The 14,752-nt window shown below is 41.1% G+C and overlaps 1 protein-coding gene across 2 annotated transcripts in view; it reads right to left on the bottom strand.

Annotated features, from left to right (window-relative positions):
• The window catches only part of PCDH15 (protocadherin related 15), a 1,613,120-nt gene that overhangs the window by 414,381 nt on the left and 1,183,987 nt on the right, over positions 1-14,752 (bottom strand). For both annotated transcript variants that reach the window (XM_090057186.1, XM_090057185.1), the window contains 2 exons: positions 12,473-12,607; positions 7,883-8,032 (listed from right to left, as the gene is read on the bottom strand). In XM_090057186.1, the coding sequence (XP_089913312.1) occupies positions 7,883-8,032; positions 12,473-12,607 (285 nt within the window). The remainder of the gene's footprint in view (positions 1-7,882; positions 8,033-12,472; positions 12,608-14,752) is intronic.

The raw sequence follows: 14,752 nt of genomic DNA, 5'->3' as shown, positions 1-14,752 counted from the left end.
ATTGGCTCCGTGGTTGGACCCAGAGGGTAGTAATTGATGGCAGTCACTCATCATGGTGTCCTGTGACCAGTGGGGTCCCCCAAGGCTCTGTCCTTGGACCCATATTGTTCAACATCTTCATTAATGATGTGGACATTGGAGTCAGGAGTGGACTGGTCAAGTTCGCCAATGACACCAAACTTTGGGCAAAAGCATCCACGCCAGAAGACACGCGGGTGATCCAGGCTGACCTGGACAGGCTCAGCAAATGGGCAGACGAGAACCTCATGGTGTTTAACACTGAAAAATGCAAGGTTCTCCACCTTGGGAAGAAAAACCTGCAGCATTCTTATAGGCTCGGCAGTGCTACGCTGGCTAGCACTATGGAAGAAAGAGATTTGGGGTCATCATTGACCACAAGATGAACATGAGCCTGCAATGCAATGCTACAGCTACTAAAGCAACCAAAACGCTGGCTTGCATCCATAGATGCTTCTCAAGCAGATCCCAGGATGTCATTCTCCCCTTGTACTCAGCCTTGGTGAGGCCGCAGCTGGAGTACTGCGTCCAGTTTTGGGCTCCACAATTCAAAAAGGATGTGGAGAAGCTTGAGAGAGTCCAGAGGAGAGCCACGTGCATGATCAGAGGGCAGGAAAACAGACCTTATGATGACAGGCTGAGAGCCATGGGGCTCTTTAGCATGGAAGAGTGCAGGCTCAGGGGTGATCTGATGGCCACCTATAATTTATCAGGGGTGATCATCAGGATCTGTGGGAGCGTTTGTTCACCAGAGCGCCCCAAGGGATGATGAGGTCAAACGGTCATAAACTACTGCGAGACCGTTTCAGGCTGGACATAAGGAAGAATTTCTTTACTGTCCGAGCCCCCAAGGTCTGGAACAGCCTGCCATCAGAGGTGGTTCAAGCACCTACATTGAACACCTTCAAGAGCAAATTGGATGCTTATCTTGCTGGGATCCTATGACCCCAGCTGACTTCCTGCCCTTAGGCAGGGGGCTGGACTCCATGATCTTCCGAGGTCCCTTCCAGCCCAAATGTCTATGAAATCTATGAAATCATTACAATTAAAAAAGTCATCATTTGCTTCACCCTCACTACTTGCTCCCACTCTTAGTGGGATCAATGTCTTGCTTGTGCTTGTTCCCTCTCCTGCAGAGCCAACTGGCTGTCCTGTTGACTTCTGCAAATGTACAGAAAATGCCAGCATACATTAATGAACTCTGGGACTTGTAGTTCTTAAGGGACCATCTCTCATAGGAAGGCATACTGCTTTCTGTCTCTCAAACAAGAAGTCCTAGTGTTGCAATAAAGAAATATCGTTCCATGTAAGTCCTAGAGAGTGGCGGTCAGGATAAACTGGGAAGCCAGATTTTAATTTTTTTTTAACTTTTAATTTATACTTTAAATAGAGTTAAACTTAATCTTTTTTAAGTAAAGTTAAAAGTTGACAGCTGAAAAATGTAACTAGTTAAAGTAAAAATTTAGCCATTTCTTTAACTTTTTAACCAGTTAATTAACTAGTTAATTCCCATGACTGAATATGTGATCACTAATTGCAGAAGCTACTGCTCAGGACACCACATTGCAACAAGTGATAATAGCTATCTGAGCTGGTTGGCCTGGAAAACATATACCTAGCTCCTACTCTCAGTTAAAGGAAGAGCTGTCAGTAGCAGATGGCATTTTGTTCAAAGGCTCAGGACTTGTTGTTCCAACAGTGCTAAAGAAAAGCATGCTAAACAGAATACATCAGGGGCATCTAGGCACTGAAAAATGCAAAAGGAGAGCAAGAGATGCTTTATATTAGCCCAACATAAACAGTGACGTAGAAGATGCTGTAAAGGCATGTACAACATGCCTGAAGTACAGATTAGAACAAAGCCTATGATGGTCATGGAGGAGCCTGTAGCTCCATGGTATCAAACAGGCATTGACTTATTCATGCATGCAGGGAAAAATATGTATTAGTACTGAAATATTATTCTCACTATCCTGAAATTGCATTGCTTGAAAGCACAACAGCAAACAATGTCATAACTCATATCAAATTGATTTTTTCAAAACATGGAATTCAACAAATTGTGAGGACAGGCAATGGACCTCAAATCAACTGTACTGAATTTAAACAGTTTGCAAACAAATATGGATTCCATCACAGCACTTCACGTCCTGAATAGCCACAATCCAATGGTCTGGTGGAAAATGGAGTACAAATCATGAAGAAATTATTGCAAAAAACTAGATTCACACACCAATGTTTACCTGTCACTCTTAAACTACAGGGCAACTCTCATGAAACATGGATTGTCCCCAGCAGAAATGCTGTTTAACAGGAAACTCAAAACCTAGCTGCCAAATCTTGTGGAAGATGCTTATCAGAATGAAAAGCAAGATGTGAAAACATTTAAAAAAATGGACACACAAATAAAAATGGTACTGTGACAGGGATTCCAGGGAGTTACCACAACTGCACAACAAAGATATGGTACTTATTTCCTATGGACAACTGTGGAAACAAAAAGCAGTAGTTTCCCATCAAGTAGCTCCCAGATCCCATAAACTAGTCAGACCAGAAGGAACAGATGACACATGACACTTCCAGCTCGTAAAGGGGAGAAAGGAAGTAGCATCAGGAGATTTGCCAAAGGAAACAACGCAACAAGAAATGAGAGAAGAGATTGAAAATGACACAGAAGTAGAGACATCTGAACAAAGACATCAAACAAGTGACCAAGAAGGACTGAGAATGGAGAGAAACTAAGAAGACCACTTAGAGCTACAAAGCCAGTGCAAAGACTAATAGACACCTGTTAAAATGTGCTTTAACTATGGGTTGAATTAAATCGCCAATGTTAGTATTTTATGGAGATATGTTACATGTAAAGGGGGAAGATGCGTGAATACATTTAAGAGTGTTATGTAGACGTTGTTACATTTGCCCAGACATTGCAGGAGGTAACAGCAGATCAGTAGGCCAAGAAGGCTTTCTGAATAAACAAGCTTTATCATTTTATAAGTTTAACTCCTTGGTATTTTGAGAATAACACAGTCTTTTGTGACCCCTTAAGTCATAATCTGCAGACCACAGGCTGAAAACCAGTGGTGTACACATATGCTGCAAAACTCTAAGGGTCTAGAGTTACATTCTCCTCCAAACCCTTAATACCACCTTCCCTACCCCAAACCTACAGAAATGACCAGCAATTACAACATCTACTTGATAACACAGAATTTAAGCCAAGCTGCTTCCCTCATTGAGATTCTATACGTGGAAAATTATACATTTATAATCATTTTCCATGTATAGGATCTAATTAGTGGAAGGTCATCTTAAATCCATTCCCCTCACTGACTTCTATGGCAGGGAAAGCAGTGACAGGAGGCAAGATGCCTGCTCTTGCTCCCCTGTGTCTTGACCATTCCCATGACTCCCCCCCACCACCTGCCTGTGTCCCTTCCCACCTCTTGCACCCCCATCTCATGTTCCCCCTGCAGCCTCTTCCCAACCCCTTGTCCCGTCTCACAGGGGCAAACAGCAGCAATGGCACCGCCAATTAGGAGAAGTGGCAGCAGCTCCCAGCTGAGCTGTCAGGATTGAAGGGAGCTGGAACAGAAGGTCAGGAGGGAAGGGGCAGCTGGTGGGGCAGACTGCAGGCACAGAGGGAAAGGGTGGATGCACAGGCTGCACGTTCTCCCATTCCCACCCCATGTTCTGCCCTGTGCAATTCCCAGTGGCATGCCTCCTCCCTCACCAAATGAGCCATTCTGGCCTGGGGAAGGCTGTGGCTCACTTCTGGCTTCAGTCTCAAATCCAGGGCCAAAGATGGAGCTGAGCCCCACCTGCCCTAGCCTGGTTCTTGAATCCAAAATGAGGGGTAGGGGGTTCCCCAATGCTGATTGGGAAATAAACCTTTTCTTGGATTCAAGTAAATATGGCAGTACAACCAGGGCCTGCTCACTTCAATTACCATATACATATCAAAATGATTTCCCAATTAATTAGCAAATATGAGCTACCCGTGTTTTCTTAATGTAAACTGAATGATCTTTTAGTGTAGAATATCAGAATATTCATAATCTTCTGGACATTCTTTAGTTGAGGTCCTCAGCTACATTAAAATCACAACTTGGGGAAGCTAAAACAAAAAAAGCATGAATAACATGCACTTCATTCTCACTTTGGCCATGCCATAACTGAAGAAGGGGTTGAAGAGGGAGAGCAAGTTTTACATTAACCCAGGATTTCCTCATGCTAGGGTAGCTTCTCACTAGCCTGTGGAGGCAAAGTGTTTCAAATGAAGGGCTGGGCTAACACCCCTTTGGAACAAAGTGAACTTTAACACAGGCCAAGGATGTAACTGAGATTCTGTTTGCTTAGCTACAATGGAACAGCCTTCAAGCTAAGAGCTTTAAAAGCAAATTGGCTTCTACGTAAAAGCAAATTGGCTAATACATAAAATTAAATTAAATTAATAAATTTTGGAAGAGGAAATAGGGTGTTTGGAGGGGGGGTGGGGTGGTAAGAGAATGACTAGGTGCTTTGCAAATTACATACTTTATTGATTATGTCTCTAACACAACCTAATTAGTGAATAGAGCATTCCAAGACTTGCATTTGAATGATCTAATTGTGCAGATTCATTGAGGTCAGTGCTCTTTTTCTAACCTATTTTCTTTGACTGGTGGTTTCAGAAACTAATCAGATCTGACCTGGGTCACTTTCCTTTTGAATCTATCCTAGTTGATTATCATCTCAAAAGAGTCAGTGTATTAAGAAGCATCTGAAGCACTTCTGAGGTGGCCCTATGAGAAGAGAAAGTTTCATTATGTATACATGCAGAGAAACGGGAAATTATTTCAGTAAAAATCAGTGAATTATCAGTTTGAAAAAACCCCTCAGACAAGCTGAGAGTTTTAAAGGAAGAGCATTTGTAATATGAAATGAACTGCATGATTCATCACCCTACATCTGCTTTATTGGTTTACAGAAACTGCACAGATCTCCTAAACAGTACAGATGAAGCTTCTGTTCACAATTCTAGACAGGAAAACAAGAAAGATGAATGGACAGAAAAGAGACAGTGAGATTCAGAAAGTGAAATTTTCCCAGCTTCAATAGCAACTCTAGGATTTGTTTTTCTTTTCTTTTTTTTTAAAGAATTTCATAGTTTTGCTAATATTCTTTTTTTTTTTTTCATTTTTTCTTTTGGTATCAGAGAGAAAAAATAAAGGGAAAAATCCAACTAAAGAAAGAAAATTTAAGTCATGTACTTTTTAAATGGATGCTGTGCTAAAACCTCCCAGCTGCAATGAGGGGTTTTTCTTTTTGTTTTGTGCCAGTTCTGCTTCATTGCAAGACACAGGTAAGAGAAATTTTTACTTTTCTTGGTAAGATCTATTTGCAAATACACAGCATGGGTAACATTCCTCACAAATAAAAGTGATTCAACATTCAAAGAGCAAAGAAAAAAGAAAAGAAAACCCATCCTTCTGTCAGCAGAATACTGGATGAAAGACTTCATGGGTGCATGCCACAAAATGCATCTCGTGCATGTGATTTGGCTGAGCCTAATTTATATACCGGGAAATCTGGTATAAAAAGAAGCATGGGGGAAAAAAGTGTCACAGTGCACAAGGTGGCAGCATGTGCTGCCTGAAACCAGATCCTGGCTGGCCAGAGCCACACTCCAGCTGCCGGCCAGGCTCTGCATATTCAGATCACCATTGCTACAGCCCCAGGAGGCCCCCAGGACCTCAGGTAAGGCTGCTGTGGCCAGCCCAGGTTCTGGCCTTAGCCCTCCCTTTCCCACCCAGGGCAATTTGCCCCGCACCAGAGCTTGTGTGTAGGGACATTCTTTGGGGATAACTAGCAGCATCACAACTATGTCCCACTGCTAGTTGTCCTTGGAGAAGTGCATATGCACACTCATTTGGACAAGCCCTGTGTCTTCAGCCTTGGCAGAGTAGGAAACAAGACTCAAACATTCCTAAATTCCTTGTTATAGAAGCAAACAATTACTCAACAGTCTGAACAATTAATTATTAGGATCGTATTAGTGCTCAGAGTTCCTTTGTGTGGGCACTTTATTTTGAAAATAATCTTGCATTAAAACTTGAAGGGATAGTCCAGGGTATCAGGAATGTATCCTTAAAATTCATAGGTTTTGCATTTTTCCCATTTTAGTTTTCATTCTAGCAAACTAAAAAGTATGTGCAGATTCCCACCCATCTGAACAGATTTTTTTTCCAGCCTAGTTCAAGGATAATTGCTACCTGGTTGATTACGTTTAATACTTACACTTTACATGCAACTTCTCCAAAATAGTATTTCCCTTTTCTCCAACTATGAGGCAAACACTAGAATGGGAGGCTCAGGACATTTTGTTTTTAAGATAAGTAAGGGTAGAGTGCAAAACCCCCAGTCATGGCCAATGAATAATACTCCTACCAATAGCCGAAAGCTTCAATCCCTTTCCTCAAAGCAGCATCCTTTCAAAGATAAATAATTTCAAGCAAAACAAGCCATTTGGAAGAGTTGGTGGTCAGTCACAAATGTCAGAGTCTTTTCCAACTTAGCTTGCAAAGGAAAGGACACACCCTTTTCCCAGGGAATCAGATCACATACACTTGTTCTCTATCTTTACATCTGAATTCTGATCACCTAAGTTAGTCCCCTGTGTACAGGAATTGTGGAAGACCTTTCTACCTCTCTTGTATCAAAGGTCAACCTGTTGAACAGCTTGCATGAGCGGTGCCTATCATTTGCTAACTTGAGAAGATTGAAAACATTTGCAAGTGATGATATGCTGCAGTGTGTGGGTACAACAGGTACTTGTAGGACCCAGATCTGGTTTACATGGATTATTTTAAGCCACGTACAGCTGAGCAGGGATCAGAATGCGCAAGCATTTATCACTTGCTGGAGATGGCATAAGCATCAGATCTGATCAAAGAAAAACTATACAACAGATCAAAACACAGTTTTCACAAAATAACTTTATAGACTAGAACTTACACTTGGTAAATAAAATATAAGATGTACAGATAAGAAAACTAATGTCTGGCCTAAACATACACAGCAAGTCAGGACGGATCAAGAAATACATTCCTAGTCACCAGACACCAAGCTTCCTTCCCAGGTCTTAGTCACTGAGCTAAAATTTGCTTCCTCATTAGTTCCACTATACCAAAACATTTTTTATGGAGAACTCATACTATTCAAATGAACACAGGATTTTTTTCTACATATTCTTCACTTTTATAGTCTCCTTGCTTATTGGTAACATATGCTTGTGTTGTGTTGGGCTGCAAACACTATGGCACATAGAAAAGGAACGATATCTTATATTCACTGTTGCTGATGGGAGACAGTGCAATCAACTTCAGAGGGGTCAGGATTTCACTCTTTGTCTTTACTCAAATGAAAAAGCTATGTACAAACATGAAATAATAAAACTTACCTTACCTTTTCTGATACTATAAATCAAATTTCTCAGTGTCTAACGTGCTCTAACATAAGATGGACTGAAAAAATGAAAGATCTTAGAAAATCTGATCCATATGAAGAGAAAGAGAGAAATATAGGTAAATACATGTAAAATGGTATAGTATGTTTCATTTTAATGTGGGTCTATCTATTCAAATATGTCATTTGGTATGACAAGTGGAACTGTTAACATGTAAGGAAATAGCTGCTTTTTTGATGGTACAGTCTGATCAGAAGCAAGAAAGCTTCGCACAATACTTCTTGTGATGTTTATCAGCGCAAAAGGCAAGGCAAAAATTTCATGAGTAAAACTGTTGATATGCTTACCAAAGTAAAGTAACGTTTCACATTTTTTTAAGTTACCATTGTTTTTGAGCACATAAAGGCACAGGATTACCTTTATAACAGTTTCTCCAGGCTTCATGTCTGTGTACACATTGACATTATAAGATATATTGGAGAAGGTTGGGGTGTTATCATTTGCATCAATCACTACAATATTGACTGTGACTGGGTTACTCTCTTGTACGCCATCAGAGGCGGTCATCTACAAAGGAAAAATAATTTAAAGGTGTTAATCTTAAGACAAACGTAGCTAGCAGAAAATACATGCCAAGGTGAAATCTGTTTTTCTTTTGTATTTACTTTGGCTACACATATAAGCAACCTTTTTGGATGTCTTGTTCTGAATCTTTGCATGCATTAAAGTGTGTGAAAGCTCTCTCTCTTTCCACATCCTTACTGTATTGGACAATATTTTTCTCTGCTAGACTAGAGAGAGCCACTCTTTGGATAATAGTTAATTGAGCAAATTATATTAATACATTATTGAATGCATACATTATTGAAATTGTATACCTTTTCCTTCCCTTCATTCTTCTTGTCACTGAAGGTCCCCAGTACATATTACACTTCAGATGTGATTAATGAGTTAACAGCCACATGTTAATACAATTAATGGTGTTATAAAACAAGGAATAAGCCACAAAGTTATTACACAAAATATATATAACAACTTTGTGTCTGGTTCCTGTGACACCATTAATTGAATGTGTGGCCAGAATGTGTGGGGGCACAGCTGGGAGCCTCATCACCTGATATGGGCTCAGATGCAGGGACTCAGCTCCCAGGTTCAGGAGCTTGCATGGGAAACCTGGAATCAGAAGCCCAGGCTTCCCCTACTTCAGAAATAAGGCATCTGATGCTCAATCCCACAATCAAGCCTCCTGCTATACATGCATGGCATGAGAAGAAGATCCTATCACACCTTTAACTGTTTGTCTGCCAGGGGCTGGAGAGAATAAGTAGCCACTGCTTTTCTATATACCTATGCAACACCATCAGTTAAGACAGTAAGTTTTGTGAAGCACAGAAGTTTGAACAATTTTTCATTTTTGGATTTGTTTTGTTTTTCAGAAGGATGTTTATACCACTTTTCCCTGAGCAGATTTTTAACTATTGAACCTCAATACTATAAAAAATGAGACACATCTAAGTGCTAGATTGTCAGTGCTATATGAAACCCTCTTATTTTCCTGCCCAGATTGTAGTTGCAGCTAGCTGGAGATTTCATAGACATTAGGGCTGGAATGGGACCTCATAAAATTATTAGGTCCAGCCACCTGCCCAAGGTGCCCAAGTCAGCTAGGGTCAAAGGATCCCAGCAAGATAAACAGACAAATGTTCCTTGAAAGTGTCCAGAGTAGGTGCTTGCACCACCTCTGGGGGAAATTTGTTCCAGGCCTTGGGGGCTTGGACAGTAAAGAAACTTTTCCTTATGTCCAGCCTAAAATGATCTTGCAGGAGTTTGTGACCCCTGGCATGCTCTGGTGAACAGGCATTCCCCCGGATCTTGATGCACAGCCCTTATGTACTTATGTACCCCTTGAGTGTGCGCTTCTCTCCAGGCTGAAGAGTCCCATAGCTCACAGTCTCTCTTTAAAAGGCCTGTTCTCATGCCCTCTGATCATGTGCATGGCTCTTTTCTGGACTTTTTCAAGCTTCTCCACATCCTTCCTAAATTGTTGAACCCAGACTTGGATGCAGTACTCCAGCTGCAACCTCACCAAGGCTGAGTACACCAGGAGGATGACATCTTAGGTCTTGCTCGAGATACATCGGTAGATGCAAGCCAGAATTTTGTTCACTTTGCCAGCTGTGGTATTGCACTGGTAGCTCATATTCAGCTTGTGGCCAGTCATGGTTCCCAAGTCTCTTTTGGTCATGGTGCTAGCAAGTGTACCATTGCCGAGCTTATAAGTGTGATGCGGGTTTTTATTTCCAAGGTGGAGCACCTTGCATTTCTCTATGTTGAATGCCATCAGGTTTTCAGCCACCCACCTTGCAAGCCTATCGAGATTGGCCTGGATCACCAGCCTATCCATAAATGTGTAGACTCTTCCGCAAAATTTAGTGTTGCCAGTGAACTTGGCCAGTCCACTTCTGACTCCAGTGTCCAGATCATATATGAAGCCATTAAAGCGTACAGGTCGAACCCACTACCAGAGGGTGGTAGTGGATGGGTCCTTCTCAACCTGGAAGGACGTGGGCAGTGGGGTTCCACAGGGCTCGGTCCTCGGGCCCGCACTGTTCAACATCTTCATCAGTGATTTGGACGAGGGGGTAAAAAGCACCCTGTTCAAATTTGTTGATGACACTAAGATGTGGGGGGACGTGGGCACACTGGATGGATGCAACAGGCTACAATCAGACCTAGGCAGGTTACAAGGGTGGGCGGACGAGAATAGGATGGGTTTTAACACAGACAAGTGCAAGGTGATGCACCTTGGGAGGAACAACCGGCACCATACCTACAGGTTAGGGAACTCCCCTCTTGTCAGCACGGAGGCGGAAAAGGATCTTGGGGTCATCATTGACTCCAAGATGAACATGGGCCGGCAGTGTGGGGAGGCAGTTAGGAAGGCCAACCGCACCTTGTCATGCATCCACAGATCTGCATCTCAAGCAGGTCCAAAGAGGTGATCCTCCCCCTCTATGCGGCACTGGTCAGGCCACAGCTGGAGTACTGCGTCCAGTTCTGGGCGCCGCACTTCAAGAGGGATGTCGACAGCATGGAGAGGGTCCAGAGGAGGGCCACTCATATGATCAGGGGACAGCAGGGCAGGCCCTATGAGGAGAGGCTACGGGACCTGAACCTGTTCAGCCTCCAAAAGAGAAGGCTGAGGGGGGATCTTGTGGTCTGTTATAAACTAGTCAGGGGGGATCAGCAGGCACTGAGGGAGTCACTGTTCCCCCGAGCACCACCAGGAGTGACCAGGAATAACGGTCACAAGCTGGCAGAGGGTAGGTTTAGGTTAGATATCAGGAGGCGCTACTTCACGGTCAGGGCGGCTAGGGTCTGGAACCAGCTTCCAAGAGAAGTGGTGCAGGCTCCTACCCTGGGGTGTTTAAGAGGAGGTTAGATGAACATCTTGCTGGGGTTGTTTGACCCCAGTATTCTTTCCTGCCATGGCAGGGGGTCAGACTAGATGATCTGCTCAGGTCCCTTCTGACCCTAGAAACTATGAAACTGAGCCTTGGAGGACACGACTAGTCACCAAGTGCCATATTAATTCAATTCCATCAACTACCACACTCTGGGTTTGACCTCAGAGCCAGGTCCCTAGCCATCGGACTGTGGAGTACTCAAGGCTGCAGTTGCCCAATTTTCCCATGAGGACATCATGGGACACAAGGCCAAAAGCTTTTTTAAAGTCTATGACTGTCACCTGGTCATAGAAGGAAATGATTGGTCAAGCAAGAGCTACCCGCAACAAACCTGTGCTGCCTGTCCCACACAAGGTTGCCCTCAGTTAGTCTGTCAAGAATGGTTACTTTGATATTTTTTTCCAAAATCTCCCCAGGGATTGAGGTCAAACTGATTGGCCTGTAGTTTCCTGGGTCTTCTTTCCTCCCTTTCTTGAAGATGGGCACCATATTGGACATGTACAACCATTCAGTCACTACTCTTCCAGGAAAAACCTTTCATGCACAGATGCTAAGCGTTTTTCTCGCAAAGCAAAAATAACTCCACTCCAGGAGAAAAATAATGTGGGAACAACCAGCATTAAATCACTCCCAGGAGGGTTCTCTTGTGAAAGCAAATGTCTGCTTACACTCTTTTTTGAGAGAAGTCATGGCACTTCAGGGCGTTTTGCTCCTGTCCCTAACCATCCAGGGAAACATTGCATTGGTAACTAGACTCTTCTGATCCAGCCAAGCATGGTGCAGAACACGGTACTTTTACAATGCTGGCACTGAGCTGTAGGGAGACACAACTTGCAAGGCAGTCTGGGTCAACTAATCAGAGCTTTCCTGTGCTATGCTGCCATCTGTCACCTGGCACACTGTAAAAGCCTACAAAGCACACTGAGATGTGCACACAAGGGTCATGTGGCTGTGCAGCATCAGCACTGAAAGCTCTCTGTTTTTCAAGAGCTCAGCACTTGAATATGTGTTCAGGTGCTTCTAGGTAAGTTTTTCCACTGGGAGAACAAACCTGGGAGAACTCTATTGAAAGTGCATATGCAGCCCCTGTTAGTAGTGCTCATTGTCTATAAGTGGGCATGGAGGTGAAAGTAGGGAATGAGATACAGGCAAAGACTTAACTTCACTTTTTTTTATATGACAGAATGAGTAGCTGGCTAGATAGGTGGGAAAAGTAACCTCCTTCGTTAAAAAGGGTGATGTAATTTATTCTTCCTTCATCTAGCTCTAAAGGAAGAAAATTGTTACTGTTCGGGTGATGCAGCTTGACACTACCCCTTATTTAGGGGAGATTGTAAAGTAACAGTCTAACCCTTCCAAGGGGATATTCATATACGAATGAGAAAATGACAACCTATTCCAAGGAACATGTTCTGTTTTACTTCACACACTCATTTTGCTGTCTAAATTCTATCTGTAAATACAAGGTTAGGTTTATTATGTTTAAATTATTACAATACCTGCAGAGGACCTGGTGTATTTTTTTAAGAAGACTGCTTACCGAGAATGTATAGAACTGCTGGAGCTCCCTGTCAACGGGTTGGAGTAAGGTGAGGTAGCGTGTTATTCCAGTTTGAGTCACAGTGAAAAATGAACTGTAATCATTTAGAAAAAGATGGACCTGGGGGTCTTTTGTCTTCAAAAAGAAAGAAAAGAATATTTAGTACATTTTCACATATGTAGTAGTCAAATAAGTCATGCAAGCATTTCTTTTTATTATGATTTGAATAAAACAGAAGGCATAATACCATAGGAAACAGACTGTATGAAACTGCAAAATACTTACATTTCTGTGAATGGCCTTATTTTAAAAAGTGAATATTCTTAGAATGGATATTCTGAAACAATATTTGAAAAATAAAGGATTTTGTAAAGGATAAACCTTTACATATCAAGTGAAAAGAGATATTTCTGTGCATCTATGAAAAAGAAACTAGCTAGAATAAAAAAAAAACAATTCTATCACAGGTCATAATATATCAGATCATCCAGATATACTGCATACTAGTAAATTTTTTACTACTTTTTTGAAAAAGGACATTTTGGCCATTCAGGACTTCTCTAAGGAATCTGATAGGGGCATAGTTTTCATTGCTTGGTTGCTCCATATTTCAGGCGTGTTAGTTGCTGGGATGTGATTCCCACGTTACATAAAAAGGGTATTAGGAAGTTTAAATAGGAGCTGAATGTAATACTGTGAATTCTTAATCTTGAAGCTACGGAATACCATGCCAATCTTTTGGGACAAAGTAGAATGCATTCTGGGGTGTTCTGGAATGCCTCAATACTTTAGCCATGCCCCGTCTCCTGAAGATAGCCATAATGGAAAGAGAGAAGGGAAGAAATTTGTAACATTAAGCATTAAGTCAAATTCAGTGGCTGCAAAATGGTTTGGAAAATAAAGGTGTCTGGAAATTCAAAACCATCACAATAGAGTGAGATCCTTCTGACTACAGTTGTTTTACCATATTTTAACACAGAAATATAGCTTAAATGTTTTATGGTTTTTAGACACTTGTTTCAACTAAACTGCTCTTTAGGCAAAATGAGATTAAAATATGTGCCTATATTTGCAAACCATAATTAAGACAAATAAATTATTACTTTTCTGAAATCACTGTTTTTCCTCTAAGAATCATTTTTCCAAGTGTAGCAGAAGTAACACTTCTAAAAAAGAGTTAACAGCTAACACTTCCTTCCAGTCCTAGATAATAAACTATGCAAGAAAATTTAGAATAATAGAGTAATGTCAAGTTAAAATTTTACAGATATTTAATGGTCTAACAGAAGCTTTTCAAGCAACCTGAAATAAAGCACTAACTGCTCAAATAAACAACTATAAATGTAGACTAGTGAAATGAAAACGGTATGAAAAAGGTTTAATTTCTCAATCCAAAGTATTCTAGGCCACAGAGACTTTGGAAATCTAAGATTGTGGTACTTAGGTGTTAAACTATTGCAGTTGCTAACAAATAAATGTAAAAAATATCAAACTGTTCCAAATGACTGGTTTCCTACTGCTTAAAGCTGTGCTGCAATGATGTCAGCTTTCAGTGAAATTAAAGCTCTTTTCCAATTCAAAGGGGAACGTAATTCTGTTCTTTTCACAAAGTAATGGGAGGTGATAGGCAATGAGTGTTCATTTCTAGTCACTAGAAAGTTAGTATAAGTTTTTTATAGTAAACTCCACATTTTTAGTATGCTTCCTCATATTTGCAATATTTTGGAACAAAATTAAAACTTTCTTGATGACTTCTCTTTTGGACATTCTGTTAGCTGGCTTGTATTCTTTGGATTCCCAGACATCTTCTTATTTTGGTCAGTTGTGTGTTATTTATTCTCTTTGGGATCCATTACTTGAAATTGAATGCTTGTTTCTCCACTAAAGACATTACTTTATGTATCATTTATTATAGACTGCAGAACTATCAACTGAAAACAAATAGACTGCTTATCAAGGTAACTAGAGTGTAATATTGAAAAGTTGATGACATGGTTAATACAGGGAAACAGATACAACCCTCAACAGAAACATAATACTGATTGCAAATATTTTATAGCAAATTTCATCTTCATTGTGTTTTACAAATAATTATTAAATCTTTTATATATCCTTATGAGGTAACTACACAATCATTATTATCCCTATTTCATAGATGGAGAAACCAAAGATGCTGAAAGAGACACCATTGCTAATCTGTGTTAAGTATTGTAGTTTATGCTAAATTTTTCACTTCTCCTACTTGTAGAAACTCTATCCTTAAATTAGTTTCTGAATGTC

The sequence above is a fragment of the Crocodylus siamensis genome, chromosome 7 (genome assembly GCF_052110815.1).
Source record: "Crocodylus siamensis isolate JL-2025a chromosome 7, ASM5211081v1, whole genome shotgun sequence".
In the NCBI taxonomy this organism is placed as follows: Eukaryota; Metazoa; Chordata; order Crocodylia; family Crocodylidae; genus Crocodylus; species Crocodylus siamensis.
This window is presented reverse-complemented; position numbering and strand designations above follow the sequence as displayed.